Raw genomic sequence first — 25,771 nt, 5'->3', positions numbered from 1 at the left:
TGCTGAGGAACAGAATTTCTGTATATCCCTCAGAGATGTGTTCCTATCACTCAAACTGTTAAAAGCCACCGTACTGCCAGGTTTCCACATCTTTCAGCATGTGACACTACTGGAAAGTTGCCTGGAAAGACCAAATTTATCTTACTGAAAGGCATTTGATTCTGCCTCACTCTGAGGCTGCTTGGAACGGCTGAGACAGTCACTGATGAGGCCAAAAATGCACTGGAGGCATTCATATACCAAGTTTACCGTTTAAAAACCAACATTACGACACTGGCAGAGTTGGCGGATGTTTTCCAAGAAGCAGACAAAAGGAGAAAAATCAACAAGGACAAGGATGCGTTTATACCTGCTAATAAGAGAGAAATTTATCAAGCAACAGAATGGCTCCAGGATGATTGAGCGCATCCAAAACTACCTTCTGCTATCACACATGGATGGGTCTTGGAGGATGGACTAATCACACCAGCTATATGTGAAATACTATGCACTCCTGAATCAATCTTTCAGCAAATCAAACACTCATGTGCAAAGACCAGATGCTCACTATCTTGCAAAATGTTTGGCTGGCACCCTGTTTTGTATGGAGATGTGCGAGTGCGGCTTGAACAAGGATTAGTGACACAACATGTTTAGCAGTGGTGCCCCAGACAGATGTCACTGATGAATAAATGTTTTCAGTCCTACATGTCAAGGACAACTTCCCTAGGATTAGGCAAGATCAATGTCCTTTTAATGTAAGCAATGTATATCTGTGTTTAAGTAGAATTTTTAAAAAATTCGATTTGTAAACGTTTTCTCCAATATATATCTACGTAACTATTCTAGGTTTGTCATCTTTGGTACCACCGTGATCACTGGAAAAGGGGCTGAATGATACCCAACTCAACCCATTTCCAAAGACATTGCATTATCAAAAATTTCCACCAACAGGACGACCTACAGCTGGAAGCGAGTCCCTCCCCGCCACGCCACAGAGGACACCACGGAAACTATGATACATTAGTACGAATCCAATGACCATGATATCATTCATGGTCACCTGGTTGAACTAGGGTGCTTTTCTTAAGGGGACATTCAGAGGTGGCCATTCCTGCTGGGCTGTTTGCCTGTGGCTGAACAGAAATGTTCCCCACTGTTAGCCATGGGGAAGCGGGGGGGGGGGTTAGCCACACGGTGGGGGGAAGCAAAATGCGACCTTGCAACAAAAGCACATGTGCTATGTATGTAGTGTTAACAGCAAGGTTTACCGTGAAAGAATGTACCCATTGTTCTATAAAATGTGTTTTTAAATACCACTGTCCCTTTTTTTTCCTCCACCAGCTGCATGTGTTTCAAGGATCACAGGATCTTCTCCTTCCCAGAGGCTAGCAAAGATTAGAAGGCAAAAAAGAACGCACTTACAATGAAATGTTCTCTGAGCTCATGCTGTCCTCCCACACTGACAGAGCACAGATGAATGTGCGGAGGAAGACAATGTCAGAGGGCAGGAAAGCACAAAGTGACCAGGAAGAGAGGTGGCAGGCTGAAGAGAGGGCTGAAGCTGAAAGGTGGCGGCAGCATGATGAGAGGAGGCAGGATTCAACGCGGAGGCTGCTGGAGGTTCAAACTAATATGGTCCAGCATACGATTGAGCTGCAGGAAAGGCAGGAGGAGCACAGATTGCAGCTACAGCCCCTGAGTAACCAACCACCTTCCTCCCCAAGTTCCATAGCCTCCTCACCCAGACGCCCAAGAACTTGGTGGCGGGGGGGGGGGCCTCTGGCTACCCAGCCACTCCACCCCAGAGGATTGCCCAAGCAACAGAAGGCTGGCATTCAGTAAGTTTTAAACTCTTCAAGTGCTGTGTGGCCTTGTCCTTCCCTCCTCCACCACCCCTGCCGGTGCTTCCGTCCTCAACCACCTCTCCCGGGCTACCTTGGCAGTTATCCCCCTATTTGTGTGATGAATTAATAAAGAATGCATGATTCTGAAGCAACAATGACTTTATTGCCTCTGAAAGCGGTGACCAAAGGGAGGAGGAGAGGGTGGTTACCTTACAGGGAAGTAGAGTGAACCAAGGAGGGTGGGGGTTTCATCAAGAAGAAACAAACAGAACTTTCACACCGTCGCCTGCCCAGTCATGAAACTGGTTTTCAAAGCTTCTCTGATGCGCACCGTGCCCTCCTGTGTTCTTCTAACCACCCTGGTGTCTGGCTACACCTAACCAGCGGCCAGGCGATTTGCCTTAACCTCCCACCCCGCCATAAACGTCTCCCCCTTACTCTCACAGAGAATGTGGAGCACACAGCAAGCAGTAATAGCAGGGGAATATCAGTTTTGCTAAGGTCTAACCGAGTCAGTAAACTGCACCAGCGCGCTTTTAAATGTCCAAATGCACATTCTACCACCATTCTGCACTTGCTCAGCTTGTAGTTGAACAGCTCCTGACTACTGTCCAGGCTGCCTGTGTATGGCTTCATGAGCCATGGCATTAAGGAGTAGGCTGGGTCCCCAAGGATAACTATAGGCATTTCAACATCCCCAACGGTTATTTTCTGGTCTGGGAATAAAGTCCCTTCCTGCAGCTTTTGAAACAGACCAGAGTTCCTGAAGATGAGCGCGTCATGTACCTTTCCCGGCCATCCCACGCTGATGTCGGTGAAACATCCCTTATGACCCACCAGTGCTTGCAGCACTATTGAAAAGTACCCCTTGTGGTTTATGTAGAGATAGGGATATGGGTTCAGTCTATAGCCCCACCACAGTTAGGGAATCCCATTGCAGCAAAGCCATCCACTATGACCTGCACATTTCCCAGGGTCACAACCCTTGATATCAGCAGATCTTTGATTGCGTTGGCTACTTGCATCACAGCAGCCCCCACAGTAGATTTGCCCACTCCAAATTGATTCCCAACTGACTGGTAGCCTTCTGGTACTGCAAGCTTCCACAGGGCTATTGCCACTCGATTCTCAGCTGTGAGGGCTGCTCATCTTGGTATTTTTGCGTCTCAGGGCAGGGGAAAGCAAGTCACAAAGTTCCATGAAAGTCCCCTTACTCATGCAAAAGTTTCGCAGCCACTGGGAATCGTCCCAGACCTGCAACACTATGTGGTCCCACCAGTCTGTGCTTGTTTCCTGGGCCCAGAATCGGCATTCCACAGCATGAACCTGCCCCATTAGCATCATGATGCCCACGTTGCCAGGGCCCGTTCTTTGAGAGAAGTCTGTGTCCATGTCCTCATCACTCTCGTCACCGCGCTGACGTCGCCTACTCGCCCGGTTTCGCTTTGCCAGGTTCTGGTGCTGCATACACTGCTGGACAATGCGCATGGTGTTTACTGTGCTCCAAATTGCCAAAGTGATCTGAGCAGGCTCCATGCTTACAGAAAAAAAAGCGCGGAATGATTGTCTGCCGTTGCTCTGATGGAGAGAGGGGCGACTGACAACATGGCTTACAGGGTTGGCTTACAGGGAATTAAAATCAACAAAGGGGGTAGCTTTACAGCAAGGAGAAACAAAAACAACTGTCACACAGAATAGCCCCTTCAAGGATTGAACTCAAAACCCTGGGTTTAGAAGGCCAATGCTCAACCCAATGAGCTATCCCTCCCCCCGGTATTTCAGGCAGGACTGAATCTCCATTAAACTTTTCAAGGTGCCCCAACAGACCTCACCGAACCAATTGTCAGCCGTTGATTTCACAGAGGGAGGGAGTGATGGAGGGGGGAGCAAATGCATACAAAACAAATCTGGTGTATTTCTTGTTTTGATCCACTCCATCTAGCTTTTACATCTTTGGCTAGCAGCACACAGTGCAGAAGGACTGCTAGCCATCCTCATCTCCTGCATGCTCGGCAGAAGACGGTGCAATAGGACTGCCAGCAGGACTAAAGAGAATGACCTGGTCGAGTTACTCTTATTTTAGTACCTGAGCCCATGTCTGCCCAGGCACTCCTGACCGACCCTACCAAGGCGGCCAGGAACACCTCTGACATGATGACGATGGTTATCAGGCCTATTGCACTGTCTGCTGCCACAAGGCAATGAGCTGCTGCTGTGCAGCAATGCAGTACCGTGTCTGCCAGCACCCAGGAGATGTAGGGTGATAGTTAGCTGAGCGGGCTCCATGCTTGCCGTGGTATGGCGTCTGCACAGATAACTCAGGGAAAAAGGCGCGAAACCATTGTGTGCCATTCCTTTCATGGAAGGATGGAGGGTCTGACGACATGTACACAGAACCGCCCATGACAATTTTTTTGCCCCATTAGGCATTGGGATCTCAACCCAGAATTACAATGGGCGGCGGAGACTGCGGGAACTGTGGGATAGCTACCCACAGTGCAACGGTCCAGAAGTCGACGCTAGCTTCGGTACTGTGGAAGCACTCCACTGAGTTAATGCACTTACAGTATTTTGTGTGGGGACACAATCAACTATATAAAACAATTTCTAAAAAAATGACTTTTATAAATTCGACCTAATCTCATGGTGTAAACATACCCTAAGGCACTAGTTTCATAACTGAACTGCCTCTTGGCACACAGGAGATGACCACAGCTCTTCCTTCCTGTTTATATAAAACATAGCAGTTATGCTGTCTGTCATGGTCTGAATGTACAGTCTTTGAATCAGAGGAAAGAAGTGTATGTACGCTTTGCAAACAACTCCGAGTTCCAATATAGTTGTGTGAATGAGTCTCCTCATGAGTCCACCTGTCTCATGCTTGATTGGTGTTCTAGGCGCACTCCCAAACCCAGATGTGAGGCATCTGTCATTACAGTTTTGGCTGGAAGAGTGGAGAGAAGGGAATTCCTTTGCACTCCTTGCTAGGGTCCATCCAACAGCTCAATAAGGAGAAAACATCTTACTGAATGTCTGAGGCATGTCCAAGTTGGGCCTGCTCAGAATGTAAACTGATTTTGTAAGGCCTGCATGTAGAATACAGGTTAGCCTGGCATGCTGTGAGGCAAAAGTGCAGGCCGCCATGTGATCCCAGCAGGCTCAGACAAATTCTTCTCTTGTTTGAGAATTTTTCTGAGGTTACATGATGTGCACGCACCGTTTCAAAACCTATCCTGGGGTAAATGAGCTCTTGCTGTCTTGGAGTCAAAACAATCCTTATAAAATCTGTTGCATTAGTGTCAAAATGGACTTTTCAGCTGAAGGACATGAAGCGCTGAAGAATTCACTGAATGGAGTTCTGCACATGATGCTGAGACTTCCCTCTGATAAGACAGTTGTGGATATCCTTAAGGAGCTAGGGGATAATAGCCTATGTCTACCCTGAAATTAGACACCAACAGCTGGCTTGTGCCAGCTGACTCAGGCTCACAGGGCTCAGGCTAAGGGGCTGTTTAATTGCATTGTAGACGTTTGGTCTCAGGCTGCAGCCAGAGTGCTGGGACCCTCCCACCTCACAGGGTCCTAGAGCCCAGGCTCCAGCCCAAGCCAGAATGTTCACACCACAATTAAACAGCCCCTTTGCCCAAGCCCCACAAGCCCGAGTCAGCAGGCATGGGCCAGCTGCAGATTTTTGATCAAATATAGACATACCCCATTGTGTGCAGCTCCTACCACTACACTCTGTTAAACACTTAAGTGCTACGAAGAGGCAAAAAGGTAGAACTCCGTACTGGAAGTGGTTATGACCTACCAAGAATCTTAAGTATTTCTTGTGTGCAAGATGTATGGCAATATGAAAGCAGGCACTATAGAGGGTGAGAGCCGCAAAATAATTTTCTGGATCTAGAGCTGGCATTACAGAGGCTGTGGTGACCATTCTAAACTTTTTCTGGCAGATGTAGGTATTGGGCACACTCAAATCCATAAATGGCTTCGATCACACTGTTTGGGTATGAGGAATTATAATAGAAACATTTCTCCTGCATTGTTACCAAGTTTCATAACACCTCCCCCCCCCCAAAAAAAAGAGGTAGTTTCCAAAAGGGAAGCAAAGAAGGAAAATCAAAAAAGTGATTAATTTGCATCTCTCCACAAGCCCATCAAAAGGATTGCTTACTTGCTGAAGCCAGCTGGGAGGCAGAAGTAGAATCTAAAAGATTTTCTCTTCTGAAGTCACTGACACTTTCAAGGAAGTTCTGAGGACCTTGGACAGTGCTTGGTGCTGTTTTTTGACTAGAGTAAGAATGGGATCTACTCTTTCCTCTTCACTGCAGCATGCAGATTCCTAAAGAACAAAGTATGGCACAGGAATCCTTCGAGATGTGAAGGGCATCATCCGTCTTTCTGCTGAACAAACTGGAGCCCATGAACAGAACATCCTCCACTGTATATTGTACTTCTCTTGAGAACCCAGAACTCTAGAGTCCAAGAAAAGTGTCTTGTCACTATAGGTGATGCCATGAACCAACTAGTGGTACCCACAGCATTCAGTGCTGCCTGCAGAGATGTTCTTGCATCTAACCGCCCCATAGCAATCAGGGACCTGAAGTCTTCTTTCTGTGACAGTTTGTCTCTGCAGACTAAACTTATTGTAATTAACATCAGAGGGCAAGAAGAGCCTGATAGTTTGAAATTCTACCTCTCAGACTTGCCCAGGTAACTCTTAAAATTGAACTAGATTCATTTCCATTTCAGATAGAGTCACTTTAGGTTGATGCAGCCTATGCTTTCAATTCACAGCAGCAGCAACTAAAAACCCTGGTAGCAGATGTGAAAAAATATTCTGTTCTTACCAACAGTACATACTATCTCTGACCTGCTTTTCTGAATTTGGGACAACAGTTGCTGGTGTCTGCCAGATATTTTTAGGAGATTCCAATACGGCTTTGTTAATGGCAAGAAGTGTGCAAAATGTTCAAAAACTTATGAGGGGCCTCCTGCACCTCTTCAAATGAAATATGGAGTGATTCAGTTACCCTTCTCACCAAATACTGGAAGCCTTTATAGACATCCAGATGAAAGGATTACTGACACATTTGGAAAGGAAGAGGAGATAGCCACGGGTGCCTGCATGTCCTAATCTTGTCTTGGGGCTGTTCTTCCTCTGCAGGCAGAGAGTCATCACGGGATGTCTGAGGTTACAATGTTCTCTGCCTCTAAGTAGCTCTTGCTCTGAGATGGTGCATAAGAGATAAACCAATATGGACCCCAAGGTTCCAGTATGGCCATGCAGGAACAGTACAGGGAAAAGGAGTATGGGCCAAAAGGGAAGGGTACAAGGGCATAAAGCTACCCTCATAATTCCTACAGATCTAAATATAGGAGACTCTAGACTCTTTCTGATCCACAGAACTTGGAAAAGGAGTCCTAGGGGAACAGTTGGAGAACTTGCCTCATTTTTTTGTGAGTCAGATGAGGAATACGAAAATTCCATCTCTAAAGGTGGGGCTGCTGAGGCAGCAGTAATAGGTTGTAACCCAGCAGCAGGTGGTGCTGAAGACAAGGTTGGTACCACTGCAGCAGCGGGCATGAGTACCGATGGAACGTTAAGCCCAAGAGACAATAAGAGAGACTTAGGTTCCTCCATAACGTAGAGCTTCTTCAGTAATGTGTACCTCATCAGTACCAGGATATATGGTGCTGCAAATCTCAAATCTAATGTGCAGCCCATAAGGGTAGCCACAGTCAATTCACTTGGTACTGATATTTTCATCAGTGCTGAAGAGGTAGCAACCAATAAAGACACACACAGTGCCGAAATAACGTAAATAACCATTGTCTTGGTACTACTCAAGAACACTGTATCCTGCAGTGTGCAGTATCAGTTAGCCAGTACCATGTTCCCTTGAATCTCCTCCAGTATTCAGTTCAAGCTGTGGAGACTCCTTAGATTGGGAGTCAAGAGGCTGTTTTGACCTCTTCTTTACACTAGAGATATGAGAACTGACTAATTTTAGAGGCGGAGCAATGCTCCTTACCCTCAGGAACATTAACAGGGACAGTCCTACCGAAATCTCTGAAATTGCAGCTTGCTTACTGGAGCCCTGCAGCTAACTGAAGCCAAGCTGACACGGGCACTTTTGGACACAACAGACTGATGACCAGGAATGGGTCAGACAGACCTGGATCTGAGGCAGGCTGCACGGAGTGGTTAAGTGGAACATTTTAAGCTTCGCTTCTCAAACTTCAAAGCCCTCTCGAAAAGGACTTGCACATGGTGCATTTAAGGGGAAATGTGACCCCCTCAAAACAATGAGATCTTGTATGCCCATCATTAATGGAAACGGCTGCTTCACAAGGGGGCCAAAATTTAATCCAGAAGACTTTGCCTGCAACATCTTTAAGCACTAGTACTGAAAGATCCCAGCTGGGAATATGTACAAATATTAAAGACTTCTCAGAACTAAGCAAAACCTATCAAAGAGGTGATGCCAACAGGCAACTAAACCAAACCAAATTTACTGTACTAATATATACACTAAATCCAAATTTTCCTTATTAAGAGAGAAAGTGATCGTGGACTCTGGGTGCACCGTCTCAAAGCCACAGGAGGTAAGAAGGAACTGAGTGGCAGTAGGGTCCCATGCTGCCCTTTATGCTCTTGGTATGGGAGCACAAGGGCCTTCAGGGTGCATGGGAGGACTCAACAGACACTGCTGGCCAAAAGACTCTGATTTCAAGCAAATGCTCACGAAGAATGGAATACACACGGAAAAGCACTCAAAAGAAGAATTGCTCATTTTCAAAGTTTACTTCTGTTTGTGAGGTAAGTGATTCTTGTGTGTTTAGATTTGGGGAGTTTTGTTTTGTTTTTAAATTTTACCTTTCTGTTCCCTATGAAAGGAGCTGGATTTTGTTTGAATCACTATATACCAGAAGGCATACTGCATACACCGTACTATTGATAGTTTATTTTAATCCAGTCCATATATTGCATGGGTTTCCATTTTTATGAGGTTTAAGATAAAAATAAAAGATTTAACAAGCAGTTTGAAAGTTCTTCTTAAATAGACTAAATAGTGTCTCCTTCAAATAAAGCTACTGTAACCTTGACTCAGTGATCCAATCTTTACTATAAGACTTCTTTTCTAAGGATGGCATTATTTTGGAAGGGAAGAAGTCTAACTGGTAAAATGCTGAGGTATATAAGTTAACATTACTGGTCAAATTTAAGAAGAGTGACTTACCCACTGCTGGTGCATCATACTCATCCCCAAGTAGAATTTCAGGAGCAGAATATGCTAGAGATCCGCAACTGGTAGTAAGCTTCTTTCCAGGCTGAAATTTGTTGCTGAAGCCAAAGTCAGTCAATTTCACAAGTCCTTGTTTTTCAAAGAAGACAACATTTTCTGGTTTTAAGTCTCTGTGAACTACATGTAGTTTATGGCAATAAGATATAGCATGAACTATCTGAGCAAAGTATTTCTTAGCCAGGTCCTCATTAAGTCCCTCTTCATGTTTCATGATGTAATCAAACATATCTCCTCCATCACCAAGCTCCAAGATAAGGTAAAGTTTGGTCTGGGTGTCAATCACTTCATACAGTCGAACAATATTAGGATGCTGCACTAGTTTCATGCATCTAACTTCTTGGAAAAGATGCCCAGTGGCTAGAGTGTCCAGTTTGGTCTTGTCAATTACTTTCACTGCTACTTTTTCACCTGTAAAGACATGCCGGGCAAGTTTGACCACAGCAAAGTGGCCTCTGCCCAAGGTTTTATCCAAATCATACAGTCCAGCAATTTTTCCATCATACCCTCGTTTGAAGCCTGCCATACTGTTCCTGAAGAAGGAATAATGTTTAAACTGTTTGGAATGGGGATCTTCTCATACAAGGATATTTTTTCCAAATAAGTAATCCATTTTCACTGCCAAACATATCTAAAACATAGAAAGAGAGACATGATTACATATATTCACTTCGTCCTTAGTGTAAGCCATTCAAAAATAATTACAATGTGGGCGTTATAGAATACTTCTGAAGTTATTCAGCAGATGAGTTCTTCAAAAAGAATATTTTGCCAACACCCTAACTAAAGCAATGTACTGCTGACCAGCACCGGTCAGAAAACCATGTTGTCCATGTGTTTGATGAAAGTGAGTTTCAAAGGCACAATGGGATGAAGAGTAATGGAATTTCAAGAGAAATTTACTCAAAGGGCATTAGAGGAATCTCATGATACCCAAAAACTTCTCTCAAAAACTGGATACCCTTGATGTGCCTTGGATTTGGAAAATACAATGTGTGATTAACACTTCAAGGAAGCTGTAGTTTGGATAAATTAGTTCTTCCACATGACTACAGTATAAAAATGGTCAATTATAGAAGCCCTTAAAAGCTGAAGTCTACATGTTCTTGTTAAAACAGGGGAGCTAATCATCAGAATTCAAAGTAATGCCAATAGAACTTTGAATCACAGAATAACTGTTATGTGCTGCAACGTAAGTGTTAAAATATGCCAAAAAATGAGGTGAAACATCCTCATTTCTTGGATCAATGTTCTACTGCAGTGACGTTAAAATATGTTGGGTAACAATTTCCCATTTACCACGGCTCAGAATGAGGTACTAGATTTCACTTTCTAACTCAAATTTAGTGATCGTTTATCAATGCATGAAAGTCCCTTTTGTATTTAAAAAGTTACTTAAAATTTCAACAAGTGTATTTGGCAATTTAAAAAAGCACTACAAAAACATAACCATGGAACTGTAAAAGAAACAGAACAAGTCTTAAAAGGGGACAAGGAGTCTTCTAACCCAGAAAGTTTCCACTCAATTCCAGACCCCAATACCTCCCACTTCAAAGAACAATTAGCCTACTTCTCAGAGAAGGTCATTCATTCACAACAACAGGAATCAAGCACAAGAAACACTCTATATCCAAATTCAGTCTATGCTCACAGACAAACAGGAAGCACTGCAAGAAAACGAAGCCATGAGGGAGGCTGCAACCCTAATCCATGCTCTTGTCAGCTAGTGGAAGTATTGAGAAAGTCTTTGCCCCCTAACTGAGCTCATTAATACCTCCTCTAAAAAGAGACCTAACAGTCTCCATGAATCACATCACAATCTGACCATTAGTTAAGAAATTACTATCTAGTATCTAGCCTTCTATTCTTGAGCAAGGTCACCTCCAACTCCACCTAGATTCTGCCAATATTCTGGGCCCCATCCAATTAAGCTTCAGGGCTGGACATGGAACAGAGATATGATGGCACTGATGAATGTGCTCTTCTTGACCAGTAAAAAGAAACATTTGTACTCCTATCAAAAATCCTACTCCCCATTTCATATGCAGGCATTGTTAGCAGCACTGGATCGGAGATGGTTTCAACTGGTCATCTCACATCAAACTAAGTTGTGATGGGCACATGCTCCTTCACCTCAATAGCCTTCAGATGTGGACAACAATTTATCCTCTCCCTTAACCTGTTCAACATCTATATGAAGACACTAAACAGCACAACCAGCAACTGGATGAAGAACATAAGAATGGCCATACTGGATCAGACCAAAGGTCCACCTAGCCCAGCATCCTGTCTTCTGACAGTGGACAATGCCAGGTGCTCCAGAGGGAATGAACAAAACAGGTAACCATCAAGTGATCCATCCCCTGTCGCCCATCCCCAGCTTCTGGCAAACAGAGGCTAAGGACACCATCTCTGCCCATCCTGGCTAATAGCCACTGATGGACCTATCCTCCATGATTTTATCTAGTTCTTTTTTGAACCCTACTATAGTCTTGGCCTTCACAGCATCCTCTGGCAAAGACTTCCACAGGTTGACTGTGCACTGTGTGAAGAAATACTTCCTTTTGTTTGTTTTAAACCTGCTACCTATTAATTTCATTTGGTGGCCCCTACTTCTTGTGTTAGAGCAGCTATTGGAAGATAAATCCTAGAAAGACTAAAGCTATGCTTACAAGAAGAATGAAGCATGTTAAAGAACTCACAACCACTGCTTCTCTGTACGCAAATAGCCTACAGCCATAAAAAAGTCATTTCTAAATACAGTTGACAAGAACTGTGTGCCTTCTATCTAATTTGAACTTACCCACAGTGAAATTTATACTCAAACTCCCTGCTCAGTTATTTTATTCCTTCATGTGTAGGACTGAAACTGATGATCTTAAATTAAAAGCTAAAACTGGTTCAGAACATAGTAGCCCAACTGCTCAGCAACACAGCCTGCCAAAGCATATTATCCCAGTGCTCCACTCTTTTTGCTGGCTTCCTATGAAATAGCAAAAGACCCAAGGTTTTAGTCATCCTCCCCCAAAGCCTCCATGCAACTGGCTCAAATCATCTGACCACCTCACTCAGTGATCACCACCTCAAGCTACATTCCACTAGTAATGTCAAATTCTGGAATGTGATTTATGTGCATGGGAAATACCTTTCTTAGTGATTGACCCATAAAACTAGATCTTGGTACTGCATGAGGTAAAGCTAACCTTGAGGTCAAAAATACAAAATCCATTTTGACCTAACTTTCCTCTAACATCAACAAGAAAAACCCAAAATAGTCCATTCTCTGAACACTGGAGGAAAAAGAGAAGCTTATATATACACACATTAAACACACACAAACTTTAATTGTGTGAACTGCTCAGACCACGATGGGGCACTGTAAAAAACCTAGACAGACCGTGAGATGAGACAAAAGTGAGATTTAAATCAACTATTACTACTGCATTTAAGATTACTATAACTAAAAGACTGGGAGAAAATAGGGAAACTGATCATATGCCAAGGTTCTGAAAATGTACAAAGCGAACAAATAGGAAGAGAGATTTTCCCCTATTCTCTGTGCATCTCACTAACAGCAACAGAGAAAGAAAAGAGAACGATTTCCAATACCACTAAAATGTTGGCAGGAGGGCTCAAGACCAAGCGTAGTACCTGCAACTATGCACTTATGTAAAATCTGATTAAAAGGTGACAGTTTGTCTTTAAACTTCAACCTGTCACAAAAAGCTTTTGATCAAAAGTCAGCTATGCATTAGCTATTGAGAAATTTTCAAACGACAGCACCTTCAATGGGACAAATATTCACAAAAAGGGAAGGAAAAAATAGGGTCAGAGCAAGGGGAAGATAACGAAGACTTTCCATATTAATGCTGCATTTTTGTTTCCCATTTTTACACAACAGGTGAGCTAGAATGAGTTGCAAATCCAGCAATAGAGTTCCCCAAAATTGTGAACTTAATCTAAAGTCATGGGTTCATAATTGATGGCAGTTTAAAAAGGTTAAGTCTTAGAAAATTGAAACACAGGACATCAACTGTAAACTTAACAAGGTTTGAGAGGAAAAGTAAAGTATTCATTAGTAGCCAACAGGCACATAATTATTTATAATAATACACAAATTTCATCATATGCGTGCACTACCAAAATTTCAAATATTCTAAGCTTGAAAAATTCAACTACTATTCTTTCATTAATGCTTTCAAGGGCACTGGAATGGGACTCAGGAGATCTCTGTTCTAATTCTCAGCTCTACCACTTGCCTACTAGATGACCCTTGGCCAAGTCACTTCACCACTGTATGCCTCAGTTTCCCCCATCTGTAAAATGGGGATAATGAGACTTAACTCCTTTGTAAAGTGCTTTGATACCTGCTAATGGAAAGCATTATCCATTTCCATTAAGTCTTATTTTCTGTACTTAACTGGGACACAAAAAAATATACTTGGTCAAAACATGGCTTTCAAGATAGCTCAAGAGAAAATATTACTCATGTGTATTTGGTTAAAGTGGTATAAAAGCAAAGCTAATGTTTTATTATGAGGGATTTTTGGCTGAACAAAACCCAGTTTTGACTGGAAATAGAGAGGACTGTCAAACATATCATCCAATAGACGTTCCTGATCGCAAGTCTGTTTGAAAAACTGGAGAACCATCCTGCAGGATGAACACTGTTGAGTCCTGTTATGTATTTAGTTTTTATTTCAATCTAAAAATAACAGCATTAGAAGGTATTTTTCAGGGGTAAAAGGGATGCATATAAAGGTATCTCTGGTATAGCAGGCTCAGGAAGACCACTACGTGTAGCCCAACATATATCAACAGGGCACAAAGATGGAAGATTAAACAGAGATTTGTAACCAATTGATTGAAACACACTTTCACCTTTGGCCATTGAAATGGCCCACTCCATCCCAAAAGTGATTTCTTACACCTGAGGGAAGTAAGAGGTGAAATTTGATTCAAAAGTCAACCATAGGGAACTAAATCAGATTAGATGTAACAAGGGAAGTGTCCAACTCTTCATGATCTCACTGATCACCAATATATTTTGAATAGCACATAGAATCAATAGAGGGAGGGGCACATCAGTTAATATCATTCCTACCCAGCCCTCTTTATACAAAGGGTTTGGGAAGAGAATTCCAAGTACCAAAGCTAGGCACGTGAAGTGCTGTAGTCTTATATTTAAACAGCAAAGAATGAAAATTTTGCAAGTCTCAGACTTGTTATGGTCTTTCCTAGACAAGCACCACCACTGTATTTCACTGGTCCCTCAATCTAGAAAATATTAAGGTTTGATATCTTATGAACCATCACAGCTAGAAAGAAATGTCATACCACCACTGGAAAGCTGGGAATCTCAACTTCCAGCAGTTTACATCCTTCATTTATAGCCCTTGTGTGTGGTAAGAAAGTTAACCAGAAAATACCCACAATTCTGATCATAATTTGTTCTCCAACCTCACTTCAATTTTGACAGATTTATCAGACTTTTATAGTGAAAGGCTGGAAAGCTTTCAAAAAAATAAAGCATTAATGGTGTAAACTGCTAACATCTAATACTACCTCTTAAGATAGTAATTGCAAAAGTAACAGAGCAGGGGAGAAAGCAAGATGGTAGCCAGGATGATATAATTATAAAGGTCCATTATTTTGTGAACAGCCAGACATAGAAATTCTTAGCTATAAAATTTCTTCAGTTATACCAAATCTTCATAATACTGAAATAAATCCATTTTGACAGTTCACATACCCAAACATTTTTTTTGCAGCATACCATAATATTCACTAGAGCAGCAAACAGCTTCTCCCCTAGCACAAACAACCCACCGTAGACCTCAGCTACCCATAATCCAACCAACAATTAATTGACTACAATTCATCCACAAAGAAAAAGCAAATCTAAGAAGCAGCCCAGAAACCAAGCATTTTGGTCAGTCTTTCCTGAATCTAGAAATAAAACCATATAATCTTCTCAGGCCAAGATTTGTTTTGAAGATTAATTGGCATTAACCAAGTATTTTTCCCTAAACTTCAGAATTATAAATCCCTCAACATCTTCCCTCTTCATCCTCCCGACCCATCATTTTAGAACAACTGTTTGGAAGCTTGAAATGATGTATTACTCTGATGAAAGTCTACCCTTCTACAACATGCATATACTTTATTATTGTAGGTCTGATCGTGAATAGCAGCGCTGGTTATTTTTTAAATGGGGAAAACACATTTATTTTGAGAAAGTTAATTGCAAACATTTTGTAAAAGAAGGAAAAGACTGATCAAATTTGGGTTCCACCAACCTTGACAGTGCCCCTTTCAGAGATATCATTTGGGTTTGTTCTTTGTTCATGAAGTCTCAGACTTTCTTCATCCTTTCCAAATGTCTAATGATGTTTCCATATCAAGTACTGATGCCAGTTTTGCATTCTTCTTTCCCTCGCTCCTAGGTAAGCAGAGAGTTAAAAAAAAAATTATTTCCCTCCACTGGAAGGCTAGTAAATATTTGTAGAATATACAAAGATAAGAGACACGAATACTTGGACTTCAAAACATTTCAACAGATGTTCAGCTGATTCTTCAATGGGGACACATTTAAAAAAAAAACAAATGAGATTAATCCATTATTGTAAGCATACTCAGACAAAAGGTAACATCAATAAACAAGCACAAATCAAGATTTTTTTTAATCCATGTGGACTGAGCTAGAAGTGTCAAATGCTGTCCCATGTCTGAATACTGAGACAAGTACATATAAAACCTATTGTAAGCCACACTCTCACCCTCTAAAGTAAGATTTCCACAGTATGCTTGTGAACTAAATCCTAGAGCATTACTGGTTTAATAAATGTCGGATACCATAAATGTTCAGAATACCAACTTAGCCTGGACACATATGCCTTTATAATACTGGAACCTTCCCACTGAGATCTGTAGCCACAAACTGCTCTTCCTTAAAGTTCAATAACATAGTTTTTCCCCACCCAGTTACTCAGCTTCTATACTACACCTTCATTAATAACATCTTAAGTTACTTAAGAATTGGCAAAAAAGTGAAATTTTTCGTTCCTTACTTACTATATATGAACTTTAGTCATGAAATCCTGAGCTGAGATCTTATATCTCAAGATAAGCTGGGTTATGCCTGGTCACTAATGGGGTGTGAGCCTGCTGAAGAAAACAGGATGATGCAGGAGTCATGTTGGTGAATCAATGAATAGAAACTCTTCCATACAACTTCATATAATGCCCCATCATGGTAGTAGCATTCACTGTGCAGTTGAGAGATGTAGTCTAAGATGAAAGAGAGATCTTGTCCATTAGTGATTAGTAAAGATTGCATACCACCTTCTTTTTGCAACAGGGTTCTTAACCCCATTGTCCTGGCCAGATTTCTGCGTGGGTGTCTACATACTGACTAGCTATACTCTCTCTGAAATTTCAACTGTATGCACAAATTTGCACATCCTTGAAATGCTGTGTACTATTGTCATGTGCTCTTAAAACAGCAGCTATTTTATACTACAGATGTGGTTGAATTTCAATGTCAATTACATTTCAGAAGTAATTTGTACTACCTCTTAAGTTGTTAACTTACCTGACAGTATTTATTTATTTGCCGCACACAGTAAGTTCAGCTCTGTATAGAACATACAGAAGGACAAGTCCCTGCTCCAAGGAACTTACCCTCTAAAATAACACAAACCACCTGATGATTGGATGCACAGCAGTGCAGCAAAAAAAGTTTTTAAATTAATTATAGTACTTCAGGGGATTTCTTGGAGTGGGGGACAGTTGGGGAGTATGACTGGTAAGTGTCATGAAAGTATGTTTTGAGGACGTATATGAAAGAGGAAAGAGAGGAATCTTGTTGCACACCACGACAGCAAGGATATACTAGGCGTAAGGGACAGCATAGAAAGAGAGACAAGAAAGCAAGAATGATAAAGAGGAAGTGGTCAGACACAAGGTATTGGCAGAGTACAGGGAGCAAGATTCAAATGAAGATGTAGACTGGAGAAGAGCTGTTTAAACCTGATTCAGAAGGCAGGAAGTAAGAGGGATTTGAAGAGAGGATGAGGTGGTCAGAGCAGTGTGTGAGAAAGATTCTCTTTGTAACATTATGAATAGACTGAAGGAGAGAAAGGTGAGGATTAGAGGTTTTAGTATAACAAATGCACATATCCAGTTTAAAAATGATGTACCAATATGTCTTCACATTGCATTCACTTCAGTTACCAGAATTTAAACTCTTTGACATACTGCACAATCAGATAAGAAAGAAAGCATTAAGTCACTTATATTAGGCACACTTAAAAAGTTTACTTCAGTTCTAACAGGATTTAAATATAGGGAATATCACTAAGAATGAAATGTAATTTATGTCATCCACCATACTAAGGGAATAAATTGGGTCTGTGCTTCCCCCCCCCCCTTCTTCTTTATGTTATATAAAGAATACAGGAAGGGTGTGGGGGTTGTGTTTGTTTGTTTTAAGATTTCCGGCTTTTTATTACCTTAAATACATTTGAAATGTCAAATCTGGTCTTATCTGGCTTTGTTGGCAGCTCTGAGGAATCATATGAACTCATGTTACTGTATAGTATTTTAATGCTTGATCTGTTTCAAGTCCTACAAGAACTAACTGTCATTGCTACTCACTACAATCAATTGGCTCCTCAGTCCCAGTAGTTGACAATTGGAGCACATTACGTAAAACGAAAATTCAGCTGATTTCAACAATATTTCAGTACTAATCAATTCCTTGGTGGCACATTTCTTGCAAGATGAGCTTAACCCTTTTATAATCTATAAGTCAGTCTCAACCTATCTTTAAATTCCACTTTACTAAGATCCTTATTTTCTTCCTCCCCCTACACATGGAAAAAGTGCCTTTGGAGGTCTAAAAGCATTCCCCATAAAAATGCTCAAAAGCAAAAATGTAGCAGCCTACATAATAACTAAGTAGCATGTACACCAGAGAGGGAAGGCATAAACTCACATCATTTGGATGCAATTTATCCACACCAGTAGATGGCTATAAGTCTTAGATCACACCTCTATTGTTTCAAGAACTGCTCTGGTACCACTGAGGAAGTCACTTGTTTGCAATCCGAGTTCTAACAGGATGCATAGAGTAGGAGGACAGATGTAAAATTGTCCCGTAATGAGAAAACATTTTTATACCACAATTTAAACCTTTCTCCCTTCAGTAATCTTTGTGTGTGCAGAAAGCACCCCTCCACAGATGCTCTAGTTATCATATGTACCAGTAAAAAAATCCAGTTGGAGAAAAGTCAAGTTTGTCTCCAGCATCCCCCAGGTCACTACAGAGTTTTTCCCTTTATGTGAAGGGATAAACAACACTTCCCTATTCACTTCTCCACACCATTCATGATTTTATAGACCTCTATCATATCCCTCCCCCTTAGGCCATGTCTACACTAGCACTTATGTCAGCAAAACTTTTGTCGCTCAGTGGTGTGAAAAAAACAGCCCCCTGAGCTACGTAAGTTTTGCCGGTGTAAGTGCTCATGTGCACAGTGCTATGTTAGCAGAAGACACTCTTCTGCGGACACAGCTACAGCTGCTTGTTGATCTAGTTTTATTATGTCGACGGGAGAGCTCTCTCCTGTCGTCATAACATAACTGCACGAGTGATCTTACAGCTGTGCTTGTAATTGCAGACATGGCCTTAGTCATCTCTTTTCTAAGATGACCAGTCCATTTCTTTAATCTCTCCTCATACAGAAACTGTTCCATACCCATAATAATTTTTGTACAAGAGAAGGGCAACATTTTCCAATTCTAATACATCTTTTTGAGATGGGGCAATCAGAACTGCATACAATATTCAAGATAGCATGGATTTTACCTTAGTTACCCTAGGACTTCATGAATAACTAAAAACTATAAAACAGATTTTAAAAGATACATTTCATGGATGTAGTTAGTGGGGTGGCTTCTGGGTGTCAGAACCTAGCCACTAAGGTCCATAAAAGCCATTGTCCAGTACAGGGCTACTTGCCAAATTAATTTCGATAGTAACCTAGAAACAGCAGTTCAACGAAATAGTGTTAATGGCATGATTATACAACTGTTGCCAAAGGAAAAGAGACACCTAAAGTTTGTTTGTCTGTCTGTCTGTCAGAGGTACTCCCTCTAAGCAAAGAAAGAATGTCAGCTCACTCTGAACAAACCTGTTGGCTATGCCTCTGGCCTGAAAGAGTAAGAGGCAGTATAGTATCATCCCCCCCAAAATGTGGATAGGATTCTGGTTTAAGAATTTCTCTAGCTAGAAAGATTTCACCCTTTTAACACAAAGCATAGAACAGGCAAAGCACCATAGGTGTCCCTGCCCTCCACAGGGTGTGAGAGGTGAGGGTGAACTCCACCTCACTTTCTTCCCTCAGAGCCTGCTTGGCCCGTGTTTGGATTTTGATAGTACCACAAATCACACACACACGCGCGTGGGGGAAAGGGGGAGTCGTCATGTCACACACACGCGTGCGGGGGCGGTGGTCGTCGTGTCACACACACACACACACACGCACGGCGGGACGGGAGTCATCATGTCACACACACGCGTGCCCGGGGGCGTGGGGGTGGTCGTCGTGTCACACACACACGCGCGCGCGCGGCGGGACGGGACGGGGTCGTTGGGTCACACTCCCGCCTGCCCAGGCGCTTCCAGCCCCGCACCAACCCTCACCCGGCCGGCCTAAGCCGGGAGGAGGAGGAGACACAAGATGTGGCTCCCCCAGCCCGGGCAGCCCCGACCTTCAGGAGCAGGGAACTGCCCCGCCGCCGGGCCCCGCCGCCTCCCCGGGGCGAGGCCGCCATTGCCCGGCCGGCAGGGAGCCAGGGCCCCGGCGGGCAGGCCGGACCCGGGGAACGGTCCCTTACTTTTCCGCCATCCCCGCCGGGCCGGGAGCCCCGGGACACCGCTCCCCCGCGCCGCGCCAGTAACGTACCCCCGCAGCAGCGGCTCCTCCGGACGCCACCCCCCACATGGGCAGCGGCGCCGGCCCCTGTCACCGGCCGCTCCCCGCGCTGGGAGCTGGAGGCGCCCCCGGGAGAAGCGGGGCCCAGGCAGGACAGCGAAACAGCGGCGGGGAGCAGCTCGACCTGTGCCCGCGTCCGGCTCTGCGTGTCCCGCGCCCAGCGCCGCCGCCAGCTCTGGCCCCGGCTCCTGCCGCTGCGGCGACTCCGAGCGCGACGCACTGACAACAACGGCCGGCGGCTCCCGAGACCTGGGGGCGGGGCCAGGGAGGGGCAACCGGCACAGAGAAAGGGTCGCCGCTGCGCATGCGCCGGAGGGAGGTGCCACAGTCTTGCCGTCACGCCTCGGCTGAAGGAGCGTAGCGGGTTGGGGAGGGACAGGACGCGGGGGGGGAGATTGAAGGGGGGAAAGGATTGGTGAGGGGAGGGCTCGTGGGGGGTGAGTTTGAAGATGGGGGAGGATTTGGAGATTGGGTTTAAGGCAGGGGAGTGTTGGAGGAGGAGGGTTTGGAGGTGGGGTGGGGTTGAGGGGGAGGGATTGGGGTGGGATGGAGGAGGAGGGTTTGGAGGTGGGGTGGGGTTGAGGGGGAGGGATTGGGGTGGGTTGGAGGAGGAGGGTTTAGGGGTGGGGTTGAGGGGGAGGGATTGGGGTGGGATGGAGGAGGAGGGTTTGGAGGTGGGGTGGGGTGGAAGAGGAGGGATTGGGGTGGGTTGGAGGAGGAGGGTTTGGAGGTGGGGTGGGGTTGAGGGGGAGGGATTGGGGTGGGTTGGAGGAGGAGGGTTTAGGGGTGGGGTTGAGGGGGAGGGATTGGGGTGGGATGGAGGAGGAGGGTTTGGAGGTGGGGTGGGGTGGAAGAGGAGGGATTGGGGTGGGTTGGAGGAGGAGGGTTTGGAGGTGGGGTGGGGTTGAGGGGGAGGGATTGGGGTGGGTTGGAGGAGGAGGGTTTAGGGGTGGGGTTGAGGGGGAGGGATTGGGGTGGGATGGAGGAGGAGGGTTTGGAGGTGGGGTGGGGATGAAGAGAAGGGATTGGGGTGGGTTGGAGGAGGAGGGTTTGGGGGTGGGGTGGGGTTGAGGGGGAGGGATTGGGGCGGGTTGGAGGAGGAGGGTTTGGAGGTGGGGTGGGGTTGAAGAGGAGGGATTGGGGTGGGTTGGAGGAGGAGGGTTTGGAGGTAGGGGGAGAGCTTGAGAGGTTTTGTGAGGTGAGAAGGTGAGTGTAAGGGTTTGGGGACATGGGTGAGAAGAACTAGGTGGGGGATGAGAATGTGACAAAGATGGGTGAGGGAAGGTAGGAGGGGAGGACAGCAGCCAAATGGATCCGGCTTGTGGGTTGTAATTGAATCAGTGTTTCTTTCCTGGAAACTGCCATCTTGGGTTCTGTAATCTGATCTTTCAAAATATTAAGCACCTAGCCATGGAGATTGTGAAAAAATCCTTGAAACTATGACTGGAGCATAAAGTGATGCAGCTCTGTCTACCTGAAGCAATGTTGTGTTGGCTCTTAATAAACTCAGAAAAGAGAAAGGAAAAGGGAAATCTCACTTCAGCATCTCAGATGGATTGGGCTTGGTTTGTAGAAGAGCTTGGCAGAGTGCAATTCCACTCCCGGAATGAGGGGCTGAATGAGGTGACTGATGGATGAGAGAATTAGGCTGAAGTTGTGGGAGAAGATGAGGTTGAGGGTGGGTAAAAGATGTGAGGAGAAGGCATGAAGGGTGTTTGAGAGAGAAATAATGGTGCATCTAATATCATAGATGAGAGAGAGAAACTAAGAGAGATTTTCTACTGCACCATCCAAAGGCCTGATCTGCCTTCCATTGAAAACAGAAACAAAATTCTCCGTGATATCAGTGGGAGCAGTCAGGCTCCTAGATACTCAGGAGAGTGACAAAAACATGTTTAAACTATTAGAAATGATAAGACTTTCCCTCAAAAAGTAACAAAGGAAAGCTTCATAACCCTAAGAGAAAGCAGAGATAGTGGCAGATTGGATAGCACCTGGCCTCTCAGTTAGAAATGGCCAATCCGGACAAATGGTGAGAGAGGATAAAACCCCAACTACAGTGAAGACCACTTCCAGGCAGAAGCATGTATCTCTGAAGGAGACTCTGGCTTCTTGTCTCTTTTATGTTTTGACGAAACTGATACAGCATGTCATGCTAATAAAATACTGTAGATTTATGGATTTTTCTTTTTTAAGGCCAGAAGGCACCATTATGATCAGCTAATCTGACCTGGATAGTACAGGCCACTGAATTATCCAAAAGTTCCTGAATTGAGCCCAATAACGTGTGGTTAAACTAGAGTACAGCTTTCTGAAAGAGTTATTAAACTGAAATTCTGTAAGTGTGGAAGATAACAAAAAAGACTCTGTTTTTATTGTAATATAAATGTAATTACAGGACACAAAAAATAAATACTCCAGATTCATCATAAACCAGTCTTTGGTTATAGTAATCTTAATGTATCATACATTCCAGTCACTTATCCTCAGCAGAATTGGGAATTTCTCCCTTTACATCAGCATTTACTACAGATAATAGGCCCAATTTTCTGCTGTTTAGGGTGACCATATAGCAAGTGTGAGAAATTGAGGGACACTTTTTTTCAGGGGTGGGGGGTATAGTTGCGTATATAAGACAAAGCCTCTAATATCAGGATGGTCCTGATAATATCAGAACATCTGGTCACCCTACTGCTGTTACACCAGTTTTATACCATGGAGTTACACTATCATAAATCTGTTGTAACAGAGTGACCAGGCCCATTGCCTCTGGCTGCCTGGTCACCACTGGGCTCTCAATTTTAAGCTCACACTTGTATCAAGGCATTTCCCAGCATGCTTCACTCTGATAGTTGGTCCTAAGAAAGACAACCAGCTGGAGGCTAATGGTTGTTAGTATTGTTCTGTAGCAGATTGCTGTAGATCGTGCCTCTCGCCTTTCTAACTAATAAATATTTTGATTCCCTGTTCTGTTTTCTCTTGGGTTTCACTTCCTCTGATTCTTACAGAGGGTACACGTATATGACAATTGTAATAATTCAGCAACACAAAGAGACTAGAATTCTCCTTTTGCAAAAAACAAAAACAAAAAACAATTTGGCCTAAAGGAGAACTTTTGTAGCTTCTAGGGTAATAGTACCCTTATCCTTTCTATGGGCCAGCCATGAGAGAGTGGCAGGGCCAAATGCACATACCCATAAAACAACTACATTACAAATTGTGTGCACATGTATGTGTGTGTGGTGTGAGAAAGGAAGGGTAGGTGAAAGAGTGTATTTTTCTAACATTTTTGTATGCTACAGTAATTGCCCCCAAACATTGCAGTATTGCTATTACCGTATTTTGGGTCATTACTATGGACAAATAAGGTACGTTTACTTCATATGGTAAGATTGTGTGTGTAAAAGTATGTGTGAGACTTTTAGAAAGTAAGGTAGCTCAGGTAACTCTGAATTTTATAAAGGGTCCAGATGTAATCCTGGCAATTACAGACCGATAAGCCTAACTTCAGTATGAGGCAGATTGGTTGAAATTATACTAAAGAACAGAATTATCAGACACATAGATGAACACAATATGTTGGGGAAGAATCAGCATGGTTTTGTAAAAGGAAATCATGCCTCATCAATCTTTTAACATAGGAACGGCCATACTGTGTCAGACCAAAGCTCCATTTAGCCCAGTATTCTGTCTTCTGACAGTGGACAATGCCAGGTGCTCCAGAGGGAATGAACAGAACAGATGATCATCAAGTGATCCAACCCCTGTCGCCCATTCCCAGCTTCTGGCAAACAGAGGCTAGGGCAGGGGTGGGCAAACTACATCCTGGGGGCCAGATCCGGACCGCCAGCTGTTTTAATCTGCCCCTTGAGCTCCTGCTGGGGAGCGGAGTCTGGGGCTTGCTCCACTCCGGTGCTCCAGCCAGGGAGCAGGGTAGGGGGCCGCTCCACGCGGCTCCTGGAAGCAGCGGCATGGCCCCGCTCCAGCTTCTACGCGTAGGGGCAGCAGCCAGGAGGCTCCGCTCTACACTCTGCCCCCTCCCCAAGTGCTGCCCCCACAGTTCCCATTGGCCGTAGAAATAATCTTATATAGAGCCTTAATAATCTTATATTTATATAGGGCCTTTCATCCTGAAGGATCCCAAAGTGCTTTACAACTTTCTCTTGTATCCAAGATTTTAGCTAGAGATTTTGGGTTTCCAACTTGAGACATTTTAAAGGGTCCTGATATTCAGAAAGTGCTTCACATCCATTCTCTGAAAGTCAGGCCCCTTTAACATGTCTCAAGTTGGGAACCCAAACACTAATGTACCAAAAGCATTAGCTATTCTTAAAAAATCGTGGGTAGTATATATGGACGCCCACACATGCATAGTATTATATTCAATATTTGGGTGAGAATACATTTTTGGTCAAGTGTTGTTTTATTATAATCTTTTATTGTGTCAGATAGAAAGTGGCATATATACAGAAGGTATGGTCCATTGTACAGTCACAAGACAACACACTACAAGTGATCAACACATGATCACTTTAGGTTAGTTTCTAGGAATTTTCTAAACACTGGCTTTTTCACGCACCACTAGTGAGCTGCATCAGACCAATTCCAACAATAAGTTAAATTTTGAACAAAGAACTTCAGAAAAAAGAAAGGGGGAAGTTCACAGTAAAGGTCCTGTAACAAATATGAAGTTAGCCCTTAGCAGTTTATTTTGTCAAGGCATTCAGCAGGTTGTTAGTAATGGAAGCAGCATGTGGCAGTGGTTAGAGCTGTGGAGTGGGAGTCAGAAGAATCATAGAATCATAGAATATCAGGGTTGGAAGGGACCTCAGGAGGTCATCTAGTCCAACCCCCTGCTCAAAGCAGGACCGATCCCCAATTAAATCATCCCAGCCAGGGCTTTGTCAAGCCTGACCTTAAAAACTTCTAAGGAAGGAGATTCTACCACCTCCCTAAGTAACGCATTCCAGTGTTTCACCACCCTCCTAGTGAAAAAGTTTTTCCTAATATCCAATCTAAACCTCCCCCACTGCAACTTGAGACCATTACTCCTTGTTCTGTCATCTGGTACCACTGAGAACAGTCTAGAGCCATCCTCTTTGGAACCCCCTTTCAGGTAGTTGAAAGCAGCTATCAAATCCCCCCTCATTCTTCTCTTCCGTAGACTAAACATCCCCAGTTCCCTCAGCTTCTCCTCATAACTCATGTGTTCCAGTCCCCTAATAATTTTTGTTGCCCTCCGCTGGACTCTTTCCAATTTTTCCACATCCTTCTTGTAGTGTGGGGCCCAAAACTGGACACAGTACTCCAGATGAGGCCTCACCAGTGTTGAATAGAGGGGAACGATCACGTCCCTCGATCTGCTGGCAATGCCCCTACTTATACATCCCAAAATGCCATTGGCCTTCTTGGCAACAAGGGCACACTGTTGACTCATATCCAGCTTCTCGTCCACTGTAACCCCTAGGTCCTTTTCTGCAGAACTGCTGCCGAGTCATTCGGTCCCTAGTCTATAGCGGTGCATTGGATTCTTCTGTCCTAAGTGCAGGACTCTACACTTGTCCTTGCTGAACTTCACCAGATTTCTTTTGGCCCAATCCTCCAATTTGTCTAGGTCCCTCTGTATCCTATCCCT

At 43.9% G+C, this 25,771-nt stretch overlaps 1 protein-coding gene across 3 annotated transcripts in view; it reads right to left on the bottom strand.

The window, feature by feature from the left end:
* The window catches only part of SNRK (SNF related kinase), a 75,818-nt gene extending 55,417 nt beyond the window's left edge, over positions 1 to 20,401 (bottom strand). For 2 of the 3 annotated variants that reach the window (XM_073333322.1, XM_073333324.1), the window contains exons 1-4: positions 20,107 to 20,401; positions 16,211 to 16,426; positions 15,436 to 15,578; positions 9,074 to 9,767 (exon numbers count right to left, since the gene is read on the bottom strand). In XM_073333322.1, the coding sequence (XP_073189423.1) occupies positions 9,074 to 9,662 (589 nt within the window). In that variant the 5' untranslated portion in view covers positions 9,663 to 9,767; positions 15,436 to 15,578; positions 16,211 to 16,426; positions 20,107 to 20,401. The remainder of the gene's footprint in view (positions 1 to 9,073; positions 9,768 to 15,435; positions 15,579 to 16,210; positions 16,427 to 20,106) is intronic. The other variant, XM_073333323.1, reaches the window with a different exon arrangement.
* Between the last annotated feature and the right edge of the window lie 5,370 nt (positions 20,402 to 25,771).

This window comes from Lepidochelys kempii, chromosome 2 (assembly GCF_965140265.1).
Source record: "Lepidochelys kempii isolate rLepKem1 chromosome 2, rLepKem1.hap2, whole genome shotgun sequence".
In the NCBI taxonomy this organism is placed as follows: domain Eukaryota; kingdom Metazoa; phylum Chordata; order Testudines; family Cheloniidae; genus Lepidochelys; species Lepidochelys kempii.
The sequence above is the reverse complement of the archived record's forward strand: the minus strand, read 5'-3'. Positions and strand labels throughout refer to the sequence as shown.